Raw genomic sequence first — 19,724 nt, 5'->3', positions numbered from 1 at the left:
GCGGGACTCGATCCTGGGACTCCAGGATCATGACCTGAGCCAAAGGCAGTTGCTTAACCAACTGAGCCACCCAGGCGTCCTCAAACCATATTTTAAACCAACAAAGCAGGCCCTAAGCCCTGGAGCCGCTGGCTCCAAGCTCCCCCAACACAGAACTCCCCCGAGAGGAGGCTGGACTAGCCAGCCTCAGACCCTGGTGTGCTGGAGGGGTTGCCCCCCCTGTGGAGGGAGATGGCCAGGAATAAAAGCTCCCAGAGGGCAGGGCTGCATGGGGCATTCCCCTGCGGCACCTAGAGGAGGGCCTGGCATCTGCGAGTCCCCACTACCACAGTGAGTCGGTCCTCGCAAGCAGCGGTTGAAGAGGCCGTGTCTTGTCAGGGGGAAAGGCCTCCTCCAGCTCCTTTGGGCCGGCCCTCCGTGTCACCTGGCAGGCCTGGAACTCAGTCTGTGTCCTGGCCCCTTTTTGAGCACATGATTTGGTGAAACACAGCTTCTCCCCCACAGCAGGCTCTGACTCCTCAGGTCAAGGGTGCCTGGGTGTCCCCTTGGGCAGGGGCTGCACGCAGGGCCAGCGCAGAAACGGCCCTAACCGTAAGGGGAGGTGGCCTGTGATAAGAGAGGCCAGATAAGCCAGCCCCAGGGTCTGGAAGTTTCCTAAGTGCTCCCTTTTCTGTGCACCCCTGCCTGCCCACTCACCTTTAACCTTCCCCGGGCTATTATTTAACTCGGGAGATTCCCCAGAGAGGTCCCTCCATGGGCCAATCCCAGGATGAGAGCAGGCACCTATCTGGTAAGACTGTCCTCCCTGCACACAGGGGAGGCTCGGGCCGAGGGGCAGGGAGAGGGAATCCCCAATATTCCCCCTCTTCTCTCTGGCCCAGCTGAACCCCAGGCGGAGCAGGCTTGACAGAGGTGCCCTCACTCATGAATCACTCTGTGCCCAGCCCCGCTGGGGTGCGGGAAGCCCGGGGATGAAACGTGCCAGGTCCCTGGCAACCCTCTGGCCGGCGGCTGAGAAGGTGAGGTGGAGAGCAGCCATGGAGCGACCAGGCCCATCTGAGAGTCCTTTGTCAGCTAAAACCGCCTCCTTCCAGGTAGGAGAGCTTCGTTACCTTGGGCCTGCCTCTCCAAGCTTCCATTTCTTCCCTCTGTGTAATGTGTGTAAATATCCCTCGGGGCCCAGGGCCAACAACAATGATAACCCCACACTTGGCAGGGCCCCAGGGGCAAACCTTGTCATCGCTAAACCTTGTTCTACTGGCTTGGGTTGATCAGGGGCTCTGCTGCGGGCCTCAGTTCCACCTTCAAACCCAGCTGGAGGCTCCAGGGAAACCCCTGCCCACTGTGGTGATGGGGGAGCTCTTGCGGAGCGGTCTCCAGAGCAGAACTGACAGCAGGTCTGGGAGGTGCTGAGGCCCCCTCATGGGGCTTCCTGTGCCCCAGGCACTGTGGACATGGTTCCTAGACTGGATCTCCCCGGATTTAACTCTGCTCCCTCAGGAAGGCTTGTTAGCTCCATTTAACTAATAATAATAGTAGTAATAATGGCAACCCTGGTCCCATGCTTCCTACCTGGTGGCCCCATGCCCATGCTGTCCTCGTTTTATAGATCCGGAAGGTGTGGTTGTGAGCAATTAGGGACCTAGCCCGTTAAAGATTTCTTTTTTTTTTTTTTAAGATTTTATTTATTTATTTGACAGAGAGAGACACAGCGAGAGAGGAAACACAAGCAGGGGGAGTGGGAGAGGGAGAAGCAGACTCCCCACTGAGCAGGGAGCCCAATGCGGGGCTCGATCCCAGGACCCTGGGATCATGACCTGAGCTGAAGGCAGACGCTTAACGACTGAGCCACTCAGGTGCCCCCTGTTAAAGATTTCTAACCCCCATCTGGAGCTTGCTCTGGGCTCCAGGCCCAGCACCCTCTCATTCGGCCTCACCCCATCCCTCTGAGGTGGGCACGACAGCGACCTCTGCTTTGCAGATGAGGAAATGGGGCTCAGAGAGGTGAGGAGACTGGCCCAGGCCGCCTAGGCTGCCCAGTCCGGCTCCTGCGAACACTAGCAGGAGCTGGGGTAGAACCAGCCAGGCTGCAGGAGTCCAAGCGAGGAGATCAAGGTTCAGGACCCGACAGGCACTAGACCAGTCTCTTGGCCTCATCAAGCCTCAGTTTTCTCCTCTGCTGAATGGGCACACAGCGAGTCAGTGCCTCCCTCCCCCTCGGGGCTGTAGTCTGAAGCCCAGGCCAGCACTGTAAGGCTGCCATCAGCCAGTGTCCCCTGGAGCTGCATGCCAGGCCAGACCAGGCCAGGCCGCTCTTACCCAGACCGTCCTGGCCCACAGAACCTTCTGCCCAGCAGCAGAGGAGGGGTGGCCCCAGATGCCAGAGTTTGAGGTCATCCAGTCCCCCTTACCTGAGAGGCCAGGACCCTAGGGAGGTGAGGTGACTTGCCCAGGGTCACACGGTGTGGGTCCCCTCACCAGGGGAAAGAGAACTGAGGACACCCCAAGGGCTGTGAGGTATCAGCATTTTGCATGGCTCCTGGAGGCAGTAGGGCCTCCCTCTGAAGTAAGAGCCAGCTCAAGGCCAGAGCCCCATTGTTCAAATGACCAGGTTACCTTGGCAGGACACGGGGGCGGGGAGGGTCCAGGGGGGACCTGGGGTGGAGTCTGGGGCCCAGCATGACAGACACCTGTGAGTGACTGAGCTATTTTCCCTAGAAGGCCTTCCTCTGCCTCCCCTGAGAAATAGGTCCAGGAACAGAAGCAGGGTGTAAAGATCTCTACACAGTGCTGATGTTTAGAAAGAATTCATGTTAACTATTATTTAAGAAAATCCAAGTCACCAATAAAAAATAAAAAAAAAAAGCCAGGGATTCCCAAGCTTGATCAGAGGGTCTGAATCAGAAGCGGCTGGGTGCACCCAGCAGGCTCAGTTGGTGAAGCACGCTACTCTTGATCTTGGGGTTGTAAGTTCTAGCCCCGCACTGGGTGTAGAGGAAAAATTAAATAAATAAATAAATAAGTCAGTAGCGGCTGGAATCAAATGGAGCTGGGACTGAGCCGAATCCTTGCTCTGCCACTTGTCAGCTGGTGAGCTTCACGCAGGATTCTGCACCTCTGGTCCTCGGTTCGTTCCTGGTCAAAGGCGCTCAGCACAGCACCTGCCAAGGAGGAGGCTCATAAATCTCACACCCCAGGGAGGAGGTGCTGAAGACATTTGTGGTTGCAGAGTGAGATAACCAATTGAAAAAAGAAAAAAATTCCAGATACTGTTTCCCCCTCTGAAGGTCAGTGAGATAGCTGTCCGTAGGTTTGAGCAGAGAAGGTGTCAGCCAGTTCAAAGAGCACTCAGACCCCTGGGGAGGAGGCTGGACTGAAACCAGCCCGTCTGGGGCCTGGCCTACTGCAAGGCCTCGCGCCACACACCTGGTGCCCTCTGAGGGCTCCTCTTGGCCAGTGAGTGGGGGAATCCCAGGAACACCCCAAGAACATCCGTGGAGCCATGTCTGGTTCCAGGTCAGCTGTGGCCCCTTGCTGGGCCTTGGTGTCCCCAGCTGCTGAACAAAAGGACAGATGGTGAGCACAATGTGGCAAGAGGGTGACATGTGAGCAGAGACCTGGGATGACAGGGAGTCAGTCATGGGAACTTTTGGGGGAAGAATGTTTCAGGCAGAGGGAACCACCAGTGCAAAGGCCCTGAGGCTCTGTCATGCATTCGCTCTGTGTGACTTTGAGCTGGCTGAGTAACCCCTCTGTGCCTCAGTTTCCCATGTGTATAATGAGGATAATCACAGTGCTGGAAAAGCTGTTGTGAGGATGACATGAGTACCTTTAATGCTAAGGGCTCACTGGGCGTGGACCTTTGCGGTGATGATGGGTTGTGAGCCGGCGTATCTGAGGATCACAGAGAAGGCCAGCAGGGCTGGGGGTGATGGTAAGAGATGTTAAGTTCAAAAGTTTGGATGTCACCCTAAGTGCTATGGGAATTCACTGGAGGGGTTTCAGCAGAAGAGAGACAAGATCTGATCTTTGAAAATGACAAGAGAATGCTTGTTGGGATCAAGAGGAGCAGCAGCAAGACTACAGGGCAGGTCAGCGGTGGTGACATGGAGGGAAGTCTGTGGCTGCTGCAGAGTCTGTGCATTGGCGGGGTTGGGGGGCGAGGGAGAGGGCAACCCAAGGTGAGAGCAGCTGGGCAGATGGTGAAGCTGTGTTCCAAGCTGCGGAGGCCCGGCTGGTTTCAGGGCAGAACGCAAGGGAACACCTGCTATGGGTGTGACCGGTTTAAGATGCCTGCTGTGGTCAAGCCTGAGGGGGATGTCAGAACTCCGTTCGTGTCCACAGCTCAGGGAAGAAGGGCATTTGAAAGTCAGACATCATCCCAGACCTGGGACCTTGGAGAGAGAGAAGCATGAGCCCTGGGCCTTCCAATATGAGGATGCTGGGGGTACAGGGGGGACGGTGCAGCCAAGCAAGAAGAAAGAAGGAGTAGAACCAGGGAGGGAGGTGTCGGGGAAGCCCAGAGAGCAAAGGGTTTTGGGAAGGAGGGCATCATGAACCTTGGATTGTAAACCTGCCATCTAAGATGGAGGGTGATCAACACAGCCCGTGGGGCTCTGAGCACGGTTCCAACTGTTTACTCAAGGTCAGTTTTAGAAGTGGAATTGCAGAATCAGAGGGAGGTCTGTTTTTAAGGCCACAGTTGCCCTCCCAATAAACTAAAGCCATGGACACCTTAGTAGCCGGACTCGGGGTAGGGATTTGGTACAGCCGCACCACTGAGGATATGGAATTCCGTCTAAGGCAAGTTTTCTTCCCCCAATTACAGAAAAGTGTTTTCTTATAGGCCACTGGATGTAAATAGATATTTGGTGGTGGAGGAGTCCTTATGTTTTTCAGAGGGTCAAAACCCTGGGGTGGCTGTCAGGCTTCTGCACAAACCTGCCAATGAGCTTGAACCTCCCTTGGTCTCCACAAGGGGGAAAGGGACATCTGGACCCCTCTAGTCCAGGCTCTCTGGAGTACAGTGGCCTTTGGAGACTCTTGTCCTCAGTGAAATACCCACCCATACATATCCCCAGAAATTATGGGCTGGGGCAGAGCTCATTTCAGCTCTCACGCTACGAAGGAGGAGACCAAGGGGTCAGACAAGATCAGAGAAGGCAAGCAAACTGCTCAGGGTCACATAGCGCATTGACAACAGGTGAACCTCCATTTCTCCACCTATAAAATGGGGCCACCTTCTAGTTCACACAATTTTCAAGAACTTGAAAAGAGATTGCAATGTCAAGTACAGGGATAAGTGCTTAATAAATGTTCGCTGAAAGCAACCTGCCTGAAAAAGCAAAGGAGAAAAGCACAGGGGAAATGTATTTCAGGCAAAGGTAAATGTGAACAAAAGCTTGGAGGTGGAAGACACCAAGGCCAATTCCTACAGTCCTTGCCAACTGCAAGGATGCTGCCCTGAGGGGTGGAGGAGGTGGGAGGTGGGTAGAAGCCAGGCAACCGTGAGCTTATGAGCTTTATTAATCTGGAAGGCATGATGGGCCAAGAGAGGGGGCAGTGACTCAGGCAGATCTGAGTTTGGAAAGTCCACCCTGGGGCCCACCTGGGGCCTTTGCTGACTTGCTGTGTGACCCCAAGCTGCCTCTGTCCTTCTCTGGGCCTCAGCTTCCTGGCTCTATAGAAGTGAAGATGGCTCTGATCACGGTTATCAGGGTTTGCAAATATGTATCTTCCTTTCTGAGTTTCCTTCTTTACTGTCTTCCCACCTTGGACAGGGAGCTCTGCAAGCAGGACTTTGTCATCTGTCCCCAGAACCCAGTGTCTCCAGCACCAAGCCAAGGGTCTGGCACAGAGGTGAATGAGTGAATAGATGAATGAATGGATGGATGGATGACATCCTTTCCCTTTGGGAGGGTAGGGGTAAAGTAGAATCCCTGGCTCTTACTCCACACACACCTGCAGATCTGCCTCTAGAGGGTGGACACTGACCCACTTGCCAATTCTCTTGCATCCTTGTTTTCTTTTTTTTTGTTTTTTCTCTCTCCAGACAATGGCTTTCTTTGTATTGTTATTTCTGGAGAGCAAGAACACTTTCATGCTGGCACCAAAAAGCAAACATTTGTCCTCCAGGTGTGTGATGAAGGTGCTTTTGATTTTCTCTTTTACACATTTATCTGTTTCCTTCTATGAACATCTGTGGCTTTCAAAAGAAAAAGCAATGATACAAAAGAGGTTAGCAGATTACACATACAAATGATGTTTAAACATAAGAAAAAGTGCTCAGCATCCTCCAAATAAAATAAATGCAGATGATAACTACCTTGAGAATCCATTTTTCCACCTATGCAATTGGCAAAGATCAAAGTTGGTTAAGGTCTGTGTTGGTGAGGAAATGGCTGGCTTGTGCATGCTTGGGCATGGGGGTGGAAACTAATCCTACCTATCCTTTTGGAAGACAATGTGTATGTGTATGTGGCAATATGTATGAAGGTGCTGAATGCCAATCACCTTTGACCCAGCAATTGCACTTCCTGGAATTCATCCGTCAGATGTGCTCACACATGGAAGAAATGATGAGGGTAAAATATTACCCATTGCAACATTGCTTGTGATGACAAAATACTAGAAACCTAAATGTCCATCAGTAGGAGACTGGCTAAATCCACAGTACTACTTCTACACCAGGGAGTAAATAAATTAGCCAGTGAGGCAGCTCTTATGTACCAACACAGTCCAAAATAAGGTCCAGGATATAAAGGTACATGGAAAAAGTACAGTGCAGATTTGTGTATATAGTCTACTGCTATCTGCAAGTATAAAAGGGAAATCTCTCTATATTTATATTTGCTTGCACATGCATAACATATCTCTGGAGCGATCATGGGAAACAACTGATTGCTTTTTTTTTTTTTTAACTGATTGCTTTTGGAGAGGGGAATTAGGATGCTGGGAACTGGAGTGGGAGGGAAGCTTTTCATTGTACCTTTTTTTGTACTTATATTTGAAGGATACGATGTATTATCCATTCAAAAAATATTAGGATTTATTTGATTTTGATTTTTTAAACTCTTTTTTAGAGAGTGCATGGGGTGGGGGGAGGGGCAGAGGGAGAGAGAGAGAGAGAGAGAATCTTTAGCAGGCTCCATGCCCAGTGCAGAGCCCGCCGAGGGGCTTGATCTCACAACACTAAGATCATGACTTGAGCTGAAATCAAGAGTCAGACATTTAACCGACTGAGCCACCCAGGCACCCCCCCATCTCCCCCCAAAATATTAGAATTTAAAAACAAAATAAAAATAGGAAAAGTTTTAATAAGGAAAAGAAGATAACTCTATTCTACCCCCACCTCTTAAATGACTCCTGCAAATTTCCCAGTGTCAGTGGCTATGATGACCATTGTCCTTGGAGACCATGGAGTAGAGGTCCAGGGGAAAGGTGACATGACCTGCCCAAGGCCCCTGGGTGGCTTTGCCAAGGCCCCAGTCACCACTTATAATTTCCTGCACAACTGGGATGATACCAGGTAGATCCCTGGAATTTTCTGGGCTACTGCTTGCTTTCCTGCTTGTGCATCTATTTCTGTTTCAAACTGGAGCTGAAGTCAGTAGCTCAATGATTTTCAAGATTGCAAATTCACCGGGATCTAGAGAAGGCCTGAGGGGAAAATTGACACAAACTTTCTTGCTCAGGGCAAAGTGAAAGAGATTAGTTAAGATTCAGGAATGTAGACAAGCTGACCTGGGAGGAGGGACTCTCCCTCCTGGGATCTCATTTTCCCTGCCATCCCATTCTTGGAGGAATGACCCAGAGCAGGATGTTAATACTAGTACCTGTCGGGGCGCCTTGGTGGCTCAGTCGTTGGGCGTCTGCCTTCGGCCCAGGTCATGATCCCTGGGTCCTGGGATCGAGCCCCGCATCGGGCTCCCTGCTCTGCGGGAAGCCTGCTTCTCCCTCTCCCACTCCCCCTGCTTGTGTGCCCTCTCTCACTGTGTCTCTCTGTCAAATAAATAAATAAAATCTTAAAAAAAAAAAGGCAGAAAATATTGTTATGTGCGTCGACAAAGTCCTATAGATGTCTAGATGTGTGTCATCTCATGTGCTTAGAAAACTGTGGGATGCATACTTGGATGTCACCAAAGGTGGAAGGTAAAGGGTGAGGGTGAGCAAAACAAAGCCATTTGTTTTTTATTTTTAAGTAATCTCTGCACCCAACATGGGGCTCTAACTTATAACCCCGATATCAAGACTTGCATGCTCTATGGACTGAGCCTGCCAGAATCCCACAAAGAAAACCATTTAAAGCTCCTTTAAAAGATCATTTGTATGCAGTTATTATGCAGTATATGCCTTGGCATAGAGAACATTTCAGTGATGAAGAAGAAGAGGAGGAGGAGAAGGAGAAGAAAGCCAAGAAAGAAGCACCTTCCTATTTCCCATGGAGCCAGGGTCAGGGTGCCCAGCAGTGATGTGAAGAGCAGAAGTCCAGCCAATGATGGAATCTTTCCAACATGTCATATGTTTATTTCAAAATCAAACAATCTGATAAATATTTATCCCCAATGCTGGCAGGAAAGAGGGAGGGAGGTGCTGGAATCCCCTCAGTCGTTTGAAGGATTGTCTTTTGTCCGTGGGGACTTCCCTAGAGGGTTGTCTGTAGCAACCCCCTGCACCCACCCCCCAAAATCTACACACCTTTCTGACACCTGAGATATAAAAAGGGAATCTCCAAGTCAGGTCAGCTGTGGAGAGCATGGGAGCCTTTGCTGCCAGGAGCTGCCCTGCCCCCGTGCCCAGGCTGCCAGCCTTTGGTTGGGGATTCTTCACTGGTGACTGTCGCTTCAGCCTTCCTGGTGTGGCTGATAGATTGCTCTGTTTTGCTCCTTCACCTTCTCCTAAAGATGTATTCTCTTATTTCTACACTTGCACACTGAAGAATGCAACATCTTGATTAGCTTCCTTAAGGAATGTCATAAAAATCACAGCATTCTGAAACTGCTCATTGCAATGATCTCCATCAGGGAGATGAGAAAATGCTTGAAGAATGAATACAAGGAAGAGAGGACCAAGAGCAGGAAGCATGGCAATGCCACGCGAAAGAGACTTTTTAATCCCGCAGAGGGATCTGAAAAATAAATTACAGGCATATCTTGTTATAAAAAAAAAAAAAAAAAAGGAATCTCCATGCTACTTTTTCCATGCTAGCAGTTGGGGCCAAGAAGGTCAAAGACAGGAAAAAGTCCTGGATGAGTCCTCCTCACCCATAGCTAGATTACTGTCTCCTCCCCACGTGGCTCTCCAATTCATTTCCCACACAGTAAGTCTTCCAAAGTGCAAACCTGATTTTGCCATCTTTATTTGTTTAAGATTTTTATTTATTTGAGAGAGAAAGCGAGCGAGCACAAGCAGGGGGAGCGGCAGAGGGGTGGGGCGGGGAGAAGCAGGCTCTCCGCTGAGCAGGGAGCCCGAGGGAAGAGGGCGATAGGTCCCAGGACCCATAGATCATGACCTGAGCGGAAGACAGACGCTTAAACGACTGAGCCACCCAGGCGCCCCTTGTCATTTTTCTTTAAGGCCATTTTATTGTTGTCCAAATTTAATCCAAATTTCTTAGGCTACAAGGTCCCGCTGAATCTGGCATTCTGGGGCAACTAGGCCCCACCCGGTGGAAGTGCAGTTCCCTCCGGCTAGTTAGTTCTCTTTCCCTCCTCCTTCTCTCTCTCTCTCTCCCGACCCTATTCACCCCTCCCTCTCTTCAGTCCTTTGCTTTCCAAACGCGTTCTCTTCCTTTGCCTGGAAACCTCTCCCAACCCCCAACCCGCTCCGCCACCTCGCTGACTCCGCCTCATCCCCAGGCCTCTGCCAGGATGTCGCTCCTTCCAGGACGCCTTCCCAGGCTGCCCAGGGACGGTAGTGACCCCAGCAGCGAAGGTGCTTGGGTTTGGGTCTATTGCCAAATCGGGTTGTCAGATTCAGAAGTGCAGAGGCCCAATACCCGCAGCCTGCGGTCTCTGCATTAAGCCTCGGCATTTCGGGGCTTGAATTCAATGACCTCCATACAAGTGTACGCTAGCTAGCTCCGTCTTCTATCCCGGCTCAGAGTCAGTTCTGGCGGATCACCAGAACGAGGGTTGCAAACTGGGACTATTTTGGGGGTGTGGCCAGGTCCTGGAGAAGCTGAGTGCGTGCACAGAACGCCACGGGGAGCGTGCCCCTCACAAGCAGGGACGAAGCCCTCCACCCCGCCCCGGGGCCTGCCCCTCACAAATATGGCACCCCGTGGATTCCTATTGGTTCTGGAGGACTCCCTGGGCGGTGCTGATTGGCGGAGGGCGGGGGCGGGGCGGGGCGGGGCGTCTCCGGCCCGGGCCTGGCTAGTGGTAACGGGCGCTAGGAATATGTCGCAGGCACGCTGCCACCTGCGCGCCGCTCTCTTCCTGGCAGCAGTTTCTCCGCGCGGTGCAACGACCGGGGTCACGGCGCGGCGAGGGTTGAGCGCGTGGCCCGCGCCGCAGGAGCCCGGCATGGAGTATCAGGTATCCGGCGGGCAGACGGGCGGTCCTGCGACGACGCGTGGGCCGGGCCTGAGCCACATAGCGTCCGGGCTCCGCGGCCTGAGGCTGGGGTGGACTGGGAACCTGGCAGTGAGGGATGCGGGGGCGGGGGCAGGGACCAGGAAGTTGGGTCTGGGCCGCCGGTTCTGGGAATGCTGAGGCTCAAGTGTCCCGCCTTAGTGGGAAGGGGCGCCCAGTGATAGGCGGTCCAGAGCCTCAACTAGCGGTTGGGGCGTGGGGGGTGGGAGGGGAAAGAGGTTTAGGAGATCAGACTTGAGAGATCCAAGAGTTGATATATGGGGTTGGAGTCTCCAGGATTCAGGAGATAGAGATCCAGGTGCCAGGAATTGGAGGCAGGGAGGAATCAGGGGTGTTGGTGGGGGTAAGAATCTGGAAAACAAAATTTCCACCTGGCTCTGTTGTAAGGGCCGGGTTTCCATAGACCACACCTGTTGCCTGCCAGGCAGATGACACAGTTTAATGGGTGTGGGGCCTCCGACCAGCTGTTGAGGCCTCTAAGGGAAAATAAATAGCATCTCCACTGTCACCCCCAGTGTAGACTCTCCTGAGGCTGCAGCTACCCACCTTCCTGTCTGGGTGACCCCGGGTATACCCTTCTTCCTTGGAGCCTCCTTCTCTTCCCCATCTGGATGCTTCAAGCAGCTCTTCTTTGGGTCAGAATGTGGAACCCCATCCTCAGGGTTGGGCGTGGAAGCCTCCAGGGATACCTAGTTCGAATTCTTCCTGTTCTAAGACCCCAGCCTTCTGTGGTTCTGCTCCTGCACCCCCTCACTCCCCCCTCCCAATTTAGGGCCCAGTATAGCTGTGGACGTCATTGGAGGGAATGAGGGCAAAGGCCCGGGTGTGGGGGGGTAAAGATTGGGAAGCCCAAACTGGGAACAGGAAGCAAGACTTCTCCTGTTAGTCCCTTAACCTGCTTTGTCTGACACTCCTGGGTGGGGCCGAACTGCCCCAGCCTCCCATCTCTGCCAGAGCTGGAAAGATGCCACTTCTCTCTCACCAGTGCCTAACCTCAAGGCTGGGGCAACGGGGCTGGCATTGGTAGGCTTGGTGCCCTGGCTTGGCCACTGATGCCCTGGGGTCCCTCTGTTTCTCTGGACTGTTGGTGAGTCTTAACCTGCTACCTGGGGACTGTGGTTGCCAGGATGCTGTGCGCACACTGAACACCCTGCAGACCAATGCTGGTTACCTGGAGCAGGTAAAGCGCCAGCGGGGTGACCCTCAGACACAGCTGGAAGCCATGAAGCTGTACCTGGCCCGGAGTGGGCTGCAGGTAAGGTGTGCGAGGCCTGGGACCACCCACACCCACACCCGTGAGTCTGTGGCTGAGGCATTTGTCTGTATGTCTCAGGTGGAAGACTTGGACCAGCTGAACATCATTCACGTCACTGGGACCAAGGGGAAGGTGAGGGATAGGACTCAGGGGTAGGGTATTCACCCGAGGGGGTGGGGGTGGGGCCCGCCCAAACAAGACCTTTTCTTTCTAGGGTTCCACGTGTGCCTTCACCGAACGTGTGCTCCGCAGCTATGGCCTGAAGACAGGATTCTTTAGGTACTGAGGTGTGGAGAAATATGGGATCTCTTAGCTCTCTGGGGGCGCCGTGGAACCAACTAGCTCCTAGGAGCTCAGCTGCCTGTCTCTTTGCCCAGTGTTGATTGACTCAATAACCATTCCCTTAGCTTTTAATATATTGGCCGAAGTTTGTGGCAGTCTTTAATTTTCGTAATGAAACAAATTCGGGAGGGGGGGCAGCAACTTGAATGTGTAAATGAAGTACATAGCTAGAGTCATCAGGTACCTTTTTATTAAATTCCATGTACAGCTTTTTTTTTTTTTTTTAAGATTTTATTTATTTATTTGACAGAGAGAGAGACAGCGAGAGAGGGAACACAAGCAGGGGGAGTGGGAGAGGGAGAAGCAGGCTTCCCGCCGAGCAGGGAGCCCGATGCGGGGCTCGATCCCAGGACCCTGGGATCACGACCTGAGCCGAAGGCAGACGCTTAACAACTGAGCCACCCAGGCGCCCCCCATGTACAGCTTTTATTAAGATTATTTTATTTTTAAGTAATCTCTAAACCCACTGCGGGCCTTGAACTCACAACCCCACGATCAAGTGTTGCACACTCTACCGACGGAGCCAGCCAGGCGCCCCCACATACAGCTTTAAAATCACAGAGAAATATTTATCACTTCGGATGTCTTTGCAGTAAGGAGCAGAAAATCGGGCTTGTTAGGGCTTAAGCACTGAGGTAGTTTATTATGTCGGTGTGTTGAGGCCTCTCTTCCACTCTGTCGGCCTCAGGTGCCGCTTTACCCTCCAGGCAGCACCTCCTCGTGCTCGCCCTCAGGCACCCAAACTCACACCAGAGGATGGGGTGTGGACCAGACGTGGGGGCCTCTTCCCTGCGCTGCACATACCTCTCCTTAGCTGGTCACCAGTAAAGCAGTGGGATTATGGTGGTGGTGAAGTGCTCAGGATTTGGTCATTGCGGTGGAGGGGCTTAAGATTTTTGCTTCCTTTTATTTTACCAGTTCCACCAAGTGACTCATGTAACTGTCTGAAATCGGCTGACTGAGGCCCATTTCGGGCCATATTTTCTCTCGACAGTTCTTTGTTCAAAAGAAGGAAATGTAGGGAAGGACTTGTAATACAAGAGGGGCTTGGAGGATTCAAATATAAGCTGACGGATGGTCTCTCTTCTAAAATAATTTCTGGGGTGGGGCGACCTGGCTAGCTCAGTGGATGGGTGAGGCGTACGACTCTTGATCTCTGGGGTTGTGAGTTTGAGCCCCACGTTGGGTCTGGAGATGACTAAAAAATAATGAAACCTTAACAAAAATGTGTTTAAAGATATTTTTTTGGTTTAAAAACCCAGCCTTTGACTTCGGCCCATGTAGCCTTGTGGGTCGGCCTGGGGATGCATCTTGAGTACCCAGACGGGGCCTTGCCGTCCAGGGCTGGAAGACACAGTGTGGGGTCAGATGTTGGCAGAGTAACTGATGCGTGTGTGACGGGCAAAGCACAGGGACCTGTTGGAGCCCAGAGCACAGTCCTGATCAGCCTGTTGGGCTACCGGGTGGGGCGGGACAACGCAGTTGAGACATGTGGAGTGAGCCAGGTGAGGGGGGCAGGCCGGAGGGGCTGGGGCACAGGGAACTGCTGGGATGAAGGAGGGATGAAGCACAGAGGCCGGCAGCATCAGTCCCACCAGGACCTGGGACGCTGGAGGCCAGAGGGAGATCACAGGACGGTAAGCAGGGCAGTGGCATGGTCAGATCTAGGTTTCTGAAGACAGGTGTGAGGGGCTCGGGAAGGGAGTCCCGATGACCACGGGTCTCCCGGCAGCTCTCCCCACCTGGTGCAGGTGCGGGAGCGGATCCGCATCAACGGGCAGCCCATAAGCCCCGAGCTCTTCACCAAGCACTTCTGGCACCTCTACCACCGGCTGGAGGAGACCAAGGTGAGCGTGCAGGAGGACTGGTGGGTGGGCAGGGTAGGGGGTGCTGGAGAGACCCAGAGGGTGCAGTACGTCCCAGAACCCCATCTCCCCGGAGCGGAGGTGACAGGGCCCTGGGCTCTGACATGGTCTTGTCCACAGGACGGCAGCAGCTGTGTCTCCATGCCTGCCTACTTCCGCTTCCTCACACTCATGGCCTTCCACATCTTCCTCCAAGAGAAGGTACGTGCCCACTCCCCAGAGTCCCGTGTCCGAGGCCATGGGGAGGAGAATCTCAGCAGGCTGGGCGCGTGGGGCCCCTGACGTGCCCCCTGGTCCTCTGCAGGTGGACCTGGCAGTGGTGGAAGTGGGCATTGGTGGCGCTTACGACTGCACCAACATCATCAGGTGAGGACCACTGCTTCAGCAGAAGGACGGTGGCCATGAGCCCAGGGCAGTGCCATCATGGCCCTTCTGTCTCCTGCAGGAAGCCTGTGGTATGTGGCGTCTCCTCTCTTGGCATCGACCACACCAGCCTTCTGGGGGACACAGTGGAGGAGATCGCATGGCAGAAAGGGGGCATCTTCAAGGTATCAGGCAGTCCTGGGGAGAGGAGGTACCTGGACGGCCTGGGCCTGGCCCTCAAGGCTCAGGCAAGCAGGGCTGGGACAGGGTCATCTGTAACCTGACTCAGGATAAGATCTTGGGCATCAGCAGGGTCTGGAGCAAGTGGGGTCTGGCGTGGGGAGGCGAAGTGAGCTGCCCAGACCCAGGGATGGAGGACCCTCAGCAGCCCGTCTCCCTCCTTCCCTCCCTTTCCTGCCCAGCATGGCGTCCCTGCCTTCACGGTGCTCCAGCCTGATGGTCCCCTGGCAGTGCTGCGGGACCGTGCCCAGCAGATCTCCGTGAGTCCGGAAGCCCTGGGGCGGGGGTGGCAGCTGACTGGGGAGGCCCGTCATCCTTTTGGGCCTCAGTTTGCCCATCTGTGCAGTGAGGGGTAACTGCTCGTCCAGCTGGAGCACATTTTGGTTCTCGGATCTGAGTTTGGTGGGGTCTGGTTGATGTGGAAAGATGGAAGGACTAATGGCGTCAGGGAGGGCTCCCTGGACCCAATGTTGCCCGTCTCCTTGGCAGTGTCCTCTCTACCTGTGCCCACCACTGGAAGCCCTGGAGGAAGGGGGGCCACCGCTGACCCTGGGCCTGGACGGAGAGCACCAGCGGTTCAACGCCGCCTTGGCCTTGCAGCTGGCTCGCTGCTGGCTGCAGCAAAAGGGCCACCAGGGTAAGTGGGCGGCCTGTGGGGAAGGGGCACGTGGAGCCTGCCTCTGAAGGTCCCCTGCACACTCAGTCCACACAGCAGCCCCTCCCCCTCCCTTGCTCCTCAGGCCTCGGGGAGCTGAAGGTGTCTCGGCCCAGCGTCTTGCGGCAGATGCCCCTGGCACCCGTGTTCCAGCCCACGCCCCACATGCGGCATGGTGAGGCGGACCTTCCTGCCCAGCCAGGCCCCCTCAGATGGTTCTTTGAGTTTCCTGTTTGAGAGGTGGGGGCGGTTTGAGATGGTGCCCAGGACAAAGTCCTCTGAAGTCAGTAAGCGTCCCTGGTTCGTGGACTCTGAGCGTCCGTTGTCCCACCTGCCAAATGAGGTGATGACAGGACACACTGTGAGGTGACATCACGAAGGGGCCGAGGCCAGGGCCTGGTGGGTTTGGGATATAGCGCCCAGTCAGTGGTTGCTGCTGTTACTGGCATTCTTTTTTTTTTTTTTTTTTTTTTTGAGATTTTTAATTTATTTATTTGACAGAGACACAGCGAGAGAAGGAACACAAGCAGGGGGAGTGGGAGAGGGAGAAGCAGGCTTCCCGCGGAGCAGGGAGCCCGATGTGGGACTCGATCCCAGGACCCTGGGATCATGACCTGAGCCGAAGGCAGATGCTTAAGGACTGAGCCCCCCAGGCACCCCTGTTACTGGCATTCTTGTCATCATTGTAAGACCATGAGATCTGGAGAGAATAGACATATTGTCAGGCTTCTTGCTTCCCCCGAAACTTTCAGCCCATAGTAGGTGCTCAGAGCAGCTAAACCCCTTTCGCCAATGATTCCAGTGCGCCCACTGTGTGCCAGGCCCCAAGTCAGGGCCATGACAGGAGCCAGGCAGATCTTGGATCACATCCGGGCACACTTGGCTCTGTGACCTAATCTCTCTGGGCTAAGGGCTCTCCGCCTACATGTAATATGGGACTAATAGATGATAGGGCTGTGGGGAAGATTCTATCAGAGGAGGCAGCCCAAGAGCTGATCCCAGTGGCTGGCGCCTAAGAGTGAGCGGCAGCTTGGCTGAGAGGGCTCAGGGTGGGCAGCCTCAGCCTCCCAGCAGCGAGCAGCAGGGGGCCCTGCGGGCAGGTTGTGTGTGTGAGTTGAGGACCAGGGTGGGAGCCGGCTGCCTTGCGCCCTGCAGGGCTTCGGGACACGGAGTGGCTGGGCCGGACGCAGGTGCTGCGGCGCGGGCCCCTCACCTGGTACCTGGACGGCGCGCACACCACCAGCAGCGTGCAGGCCTGCGTGCGCTGGTTCCGCCAGGCGCTGCACCGCGGCCAGAGGCCCAGCCAGTGAGCTTCCCGGGTGGGGCTGCGCGGGGCCTGGCTGGGGGGAAGGGGGGGTTGGGATAGTGTCGGGGTCAGGACCGGGCCAGGAGGGAGGGACGGGGCCTGGGGGGGGGGCGGGTAGAGGGGCCAGATGCTGGGCGGCGCTGCTGGGACTGGACCAGGGAGGAGGAGGGGAAGCTTCTGGAGGAAGGATGGGGCAGGGCCCACAGAGAAGGGTGGGAGGTACCCCTCTCTCACCACCCCCCCCCCCCCCCCCTTCCCCCCCCCCCCCCCCCGCCCCAGCGGCCCTGAGGTACGCATCTTGCTCTTCAACTCCACCGGGGACCGGGATTCCGCGGCCCTGCTGAAGCTGCTGCAGGTGAGGGGCAGCTGGGGGGTGGTCGGGTTCTGGTGGCCCTCGGTTCTGGCCTTGGGATCCCCAGAGGTGCCTTCATCCCTGGGCCTCTGACTTTAAAATGGGGCTCCCCTGAACGGTAGTGAGGATTAAATGTAAAGGCACTGGGCTCGTAGGGAGGTCTAGGCCCAGGTAGGTCACTGCCCTCACCCTGCGGGGTCAGGCTAAAGCCCAGAGTTAAAGGGAGGACCAGGTAGGGGCGTAAGGTATAGGACTCGCTTGGCATGCCCCTTCAACCACTAGCATATGACTCTAGACAAGAGATGGCATTTCAGAGATGGTTTAAGGAGTTTCTGAGTTAATAGAACATGTAGGGGCCTCTCTCTGCTCAGGGAAGTTGAGGTGCCCTTAGCTATCAGGGCCGAAGTGGGTCCTGGGGATCATTTCCTATTTCACAGACCAGGAGGCTGAAGCTGTTCATCTCTCTCATTGTGCAGACAAAGCCTTTCCCCATCCTGGATGGCTGGGTGCTCTTAAGCAAGTCCCCCTTCCCCAGCCTCAGTGTTTTCATCTGTACAGTGGGCCGTGCTGCCCAGGTCATGGGCCTGCAGGGTATACTGAGGTAGATGGGCCGCTGAGGAGCTATGGCTGGGTTTATACAGCTTCACTCCAGTTTAGCTGGGTGGGGGCCTCTCCAGATATGGGGATGTGGGGGGGGCACCCCAGGGGGTGCTGTGTGCAAGTCGGGGTGGTGGGGCATCCTCTCGGGACTCTGACATCAAGTCTTTCCTCTTGGCCTAGCCCTGTCAGTTTGACTATGCTGTTTTCTGCCCTAACCTGACAGAGGTGTCGTCTGCTGGCAATGCAGGTGAGAGGTGACAGGCATGTCCTCTGGGCACAAGCAGGGGCTGGAAGGCCCTTCAGTGGGCTGCTCTGATGGTGACAGTGGGGGCTTCGGAACGGGAGGTCCAGGGAGGGAGCTAGATTTGTTTTATTGTATAGATAAACGCTCCTTTGGTACGTTTTGGATATTGGGACCATGGTACCAGAACAGAATTACTGGGTTGGGGCGTGCGGGGAATGGTTTTCAAACTGCAGGCTGCAACCCACCGATGGTTTTACAATCAATTTAGTGGGTGTAAACCAGCATTTTTAAAAATGAAATAGAAAATATATGTGCCTTGCATGAAGGGTAGATGTTGTTTTATGACGATTCTGTCCCAGACACCTGTATACACCTGTGGGAGTACTGAGTTGCCATCATAAAGTGTGTTTTGTGCTGTGGGTCACATTCAAAAAAATTTGAAATAGTGTAAAAAAAAAAAAAAATGCAGATCCCCTGGTCCAACATCAGACCGTTGGGGAGAGTCCAGGAATCCGCATTTCTACTTATGCCCACCTGTGTGCCAGACTCTGCTTTACAGTTGAAGGCAGTGAGGCTGGGGTGGGCAGATGTGTTCAGTGGGCGAAAGCCCCAGCTTTGGAGCTAAGCTGCCTGGCCCTGCGTCCCACCAGCTCTGGGACCGGCGGCAAGTCACTGTTTGCGTCTCCATTTCCTCCCAGCACGGCCCGCTGGGAGGCCCGATGGTGCGGGTAAAGGGCCTGGCTTTGTTTTTGTTTTTGTTTTTGTTTTTAAGATTTTATTCATTTGACAAAGACAGCGAGAGAGGGAACACAAGCAGGGGGAGTGGGGGAGGGAGAAGCAGGCTTCCCGCAGAGCAGGGAGTCTGACGCAGGGCGCGATCCCAGGACCCTGGGATCATGACCTGAGCCGAAGGCAGACACTTAACGACTGAGCCACCCGGGCGCCCCCAGGGCCTGGCTTTGAGCAGGTGCTCACAACGTGCCTCCCCTGCCCCCGGCACCCCCTGCCGCCGGTCCCTCTGGCTGATGTGCCCATCCTTATGCCCGGCAGACCAGCAGAACTTCATGGTGACCCTGGACCAGGTGCTGCTCCGTTGCCTTGCACATCAACAGTACTGGAGCCACCTGGCTGAGGCGCAGGCCAGCCCAGACCTCTGGAGCGCCCCCAGCCTGGAGCCTGGTGAGCCCACATCCTCACTGCTGGCTTCCCACCCACCCTGCACCCATAGCACCAGCTCCCTCGTCTTCAGCTGCATCTCCCACGCCCTGCAGTGGATCAGCCAAGGCCGGGACCCTGTCCTTCAGCCACCCAGTCCCCCACAGGGCCTCCTTGCCCACCCTGTGGCAGGCAGCGGGGCCAGTGTGCTCCGTGAGGCTGCCGCCATCCATGTACTGGTCACGGGCAGCTTGCACCTGGTGGGCGGCGTCCTGAAGCTGCTGGAGCCTGCCCTGTCCCAGTAACCCAGGCAGTGGGGGTGGAAGTGGGGGTCTCCCATGCCTGCCCTGCAGCTCTCCATGAACTCCTGTTAGGTGCCTTTTGTCGGCTTTTCTGATGCTGTCCACACTGGCCCAAGGGCCTGGGCTCTGGGCAGCAAGATCGAGGGCTAGAGCAGGGGAGGCCAAGATAGGACATCCTCTGTCTGAGCCTAGGGTGCCTTTGGCCTCTCCTTCCTCCTGAGGCAACCCGAGGGCTTCCTGGTTCTCGCACTGTTGTAGCAGGCCAGACTATGCAGCCCACCTCCCTTGCCACCCTTGCCTGCCTCCTGGCTCCGGCCCAGCTTACTATGTGAGCTGCCTGGCCAGGCCTAGAGTCCTGCTGGGTGCTGGTTGATAGATTACCTCTTAGTGGCCTTCTGGGGAAGAGAGGGCTCCTGCCTGGGGCCCACTAGAGACAGAGGATGGCTGGAG

General features: G+C 54.9%; 1 protein-coding gene across 2 annotated transcripts; it reads left to right on the top strand.

Annotated features, from left to right (window-relative positions):
• The first annotated feature begins 769 nt into the window (after positions 1-769).
• FPGS (folylpolyglutamate synthase) lies at positions 770-19,576 on the top strand. Of its 2 annotated transcripts, XM_073905714.1 has the most exons (16): positions 770-790; positions 882-1,094; positions 11,722-11,850; positions 11,929-11,982; positions 12,065-12,129; positions 13,925-14,039; positions 14,178-14,258; positions 14,362-14,423; positions 14,503-14,605; positions 14,843-14,920; positions 15,150-15,297; positions 15,401-15,490; positions 16,471-16,621; positions 16,901-16,976; positions 17,754-17,820; positions 18,868-19,576. In XM_073905714.1, the coding sequence occupies exons 1-16, from the start codon at positions 770-772 to the stop codon at positions 19,275-19,277; spliced, it is 1,863 nt and encodes a 620-aa protein (XP_073761815.1). In that variant the 3' UTR covers positions 19,278-19,576. The 2 variants fall into 2 exon arrangements, with proteins under 2 accessions (XP_073761815.1, XP_025744501.1); XM_025888716.2 differs by lacking the exons at positions 770-790; positions 882-1,094 and adding an exon at positions 10,366-10,538.
• The last annotated feature ends 148 nt before the right edge of the window (positions 19,577-19,724 follow it).

This window comes from Callorhinus ursinus, unplaced genomic scaffold (assembly GCF_003265705.2).
Source record: "Callorhinus ursinus isolate GAN/ISIS: 27379988/994484 unplaced genomic scaffold, GSC_fseal_2.0 scaffold24, whole genome shotgun sequence".
Classification (NCBI taxonomy): Eukaryota; Metazoa; Chordata; class Mammalia; order Carnivora; family Otariidae; genus Callorhinus; species Callorhinus ursinus.
This window is presented reverse-complemented; position numbering and strand designations above follow the sequence as displayed.

What these genes read in the sequence shown, in the direction of transcription:
- FPGS (XM_073905714.1), top strand. Translation starts at nt 770, where the DNA reads ATGAGAGCAGGCACCTATCTG. An exon ending in ACCGGCTGGAGGAGACCAAG is followed by an intron (nt 14,040 to 14,177) that starts GTGAGCGTGCAG and finishes TCTTGTCCACAG; the next exon opens with GACGGCAGCAGCTGTGTCTC. An exon ending in AGAAAGGGGGCATCTTCAAG is followed by an intron (nt 14,606 to 14,842) that starts GTATCAGGCAGT and finishes TTTCCTGCCCAG; the next exon opens with CATGGCGTCCCTGCCTTCAC.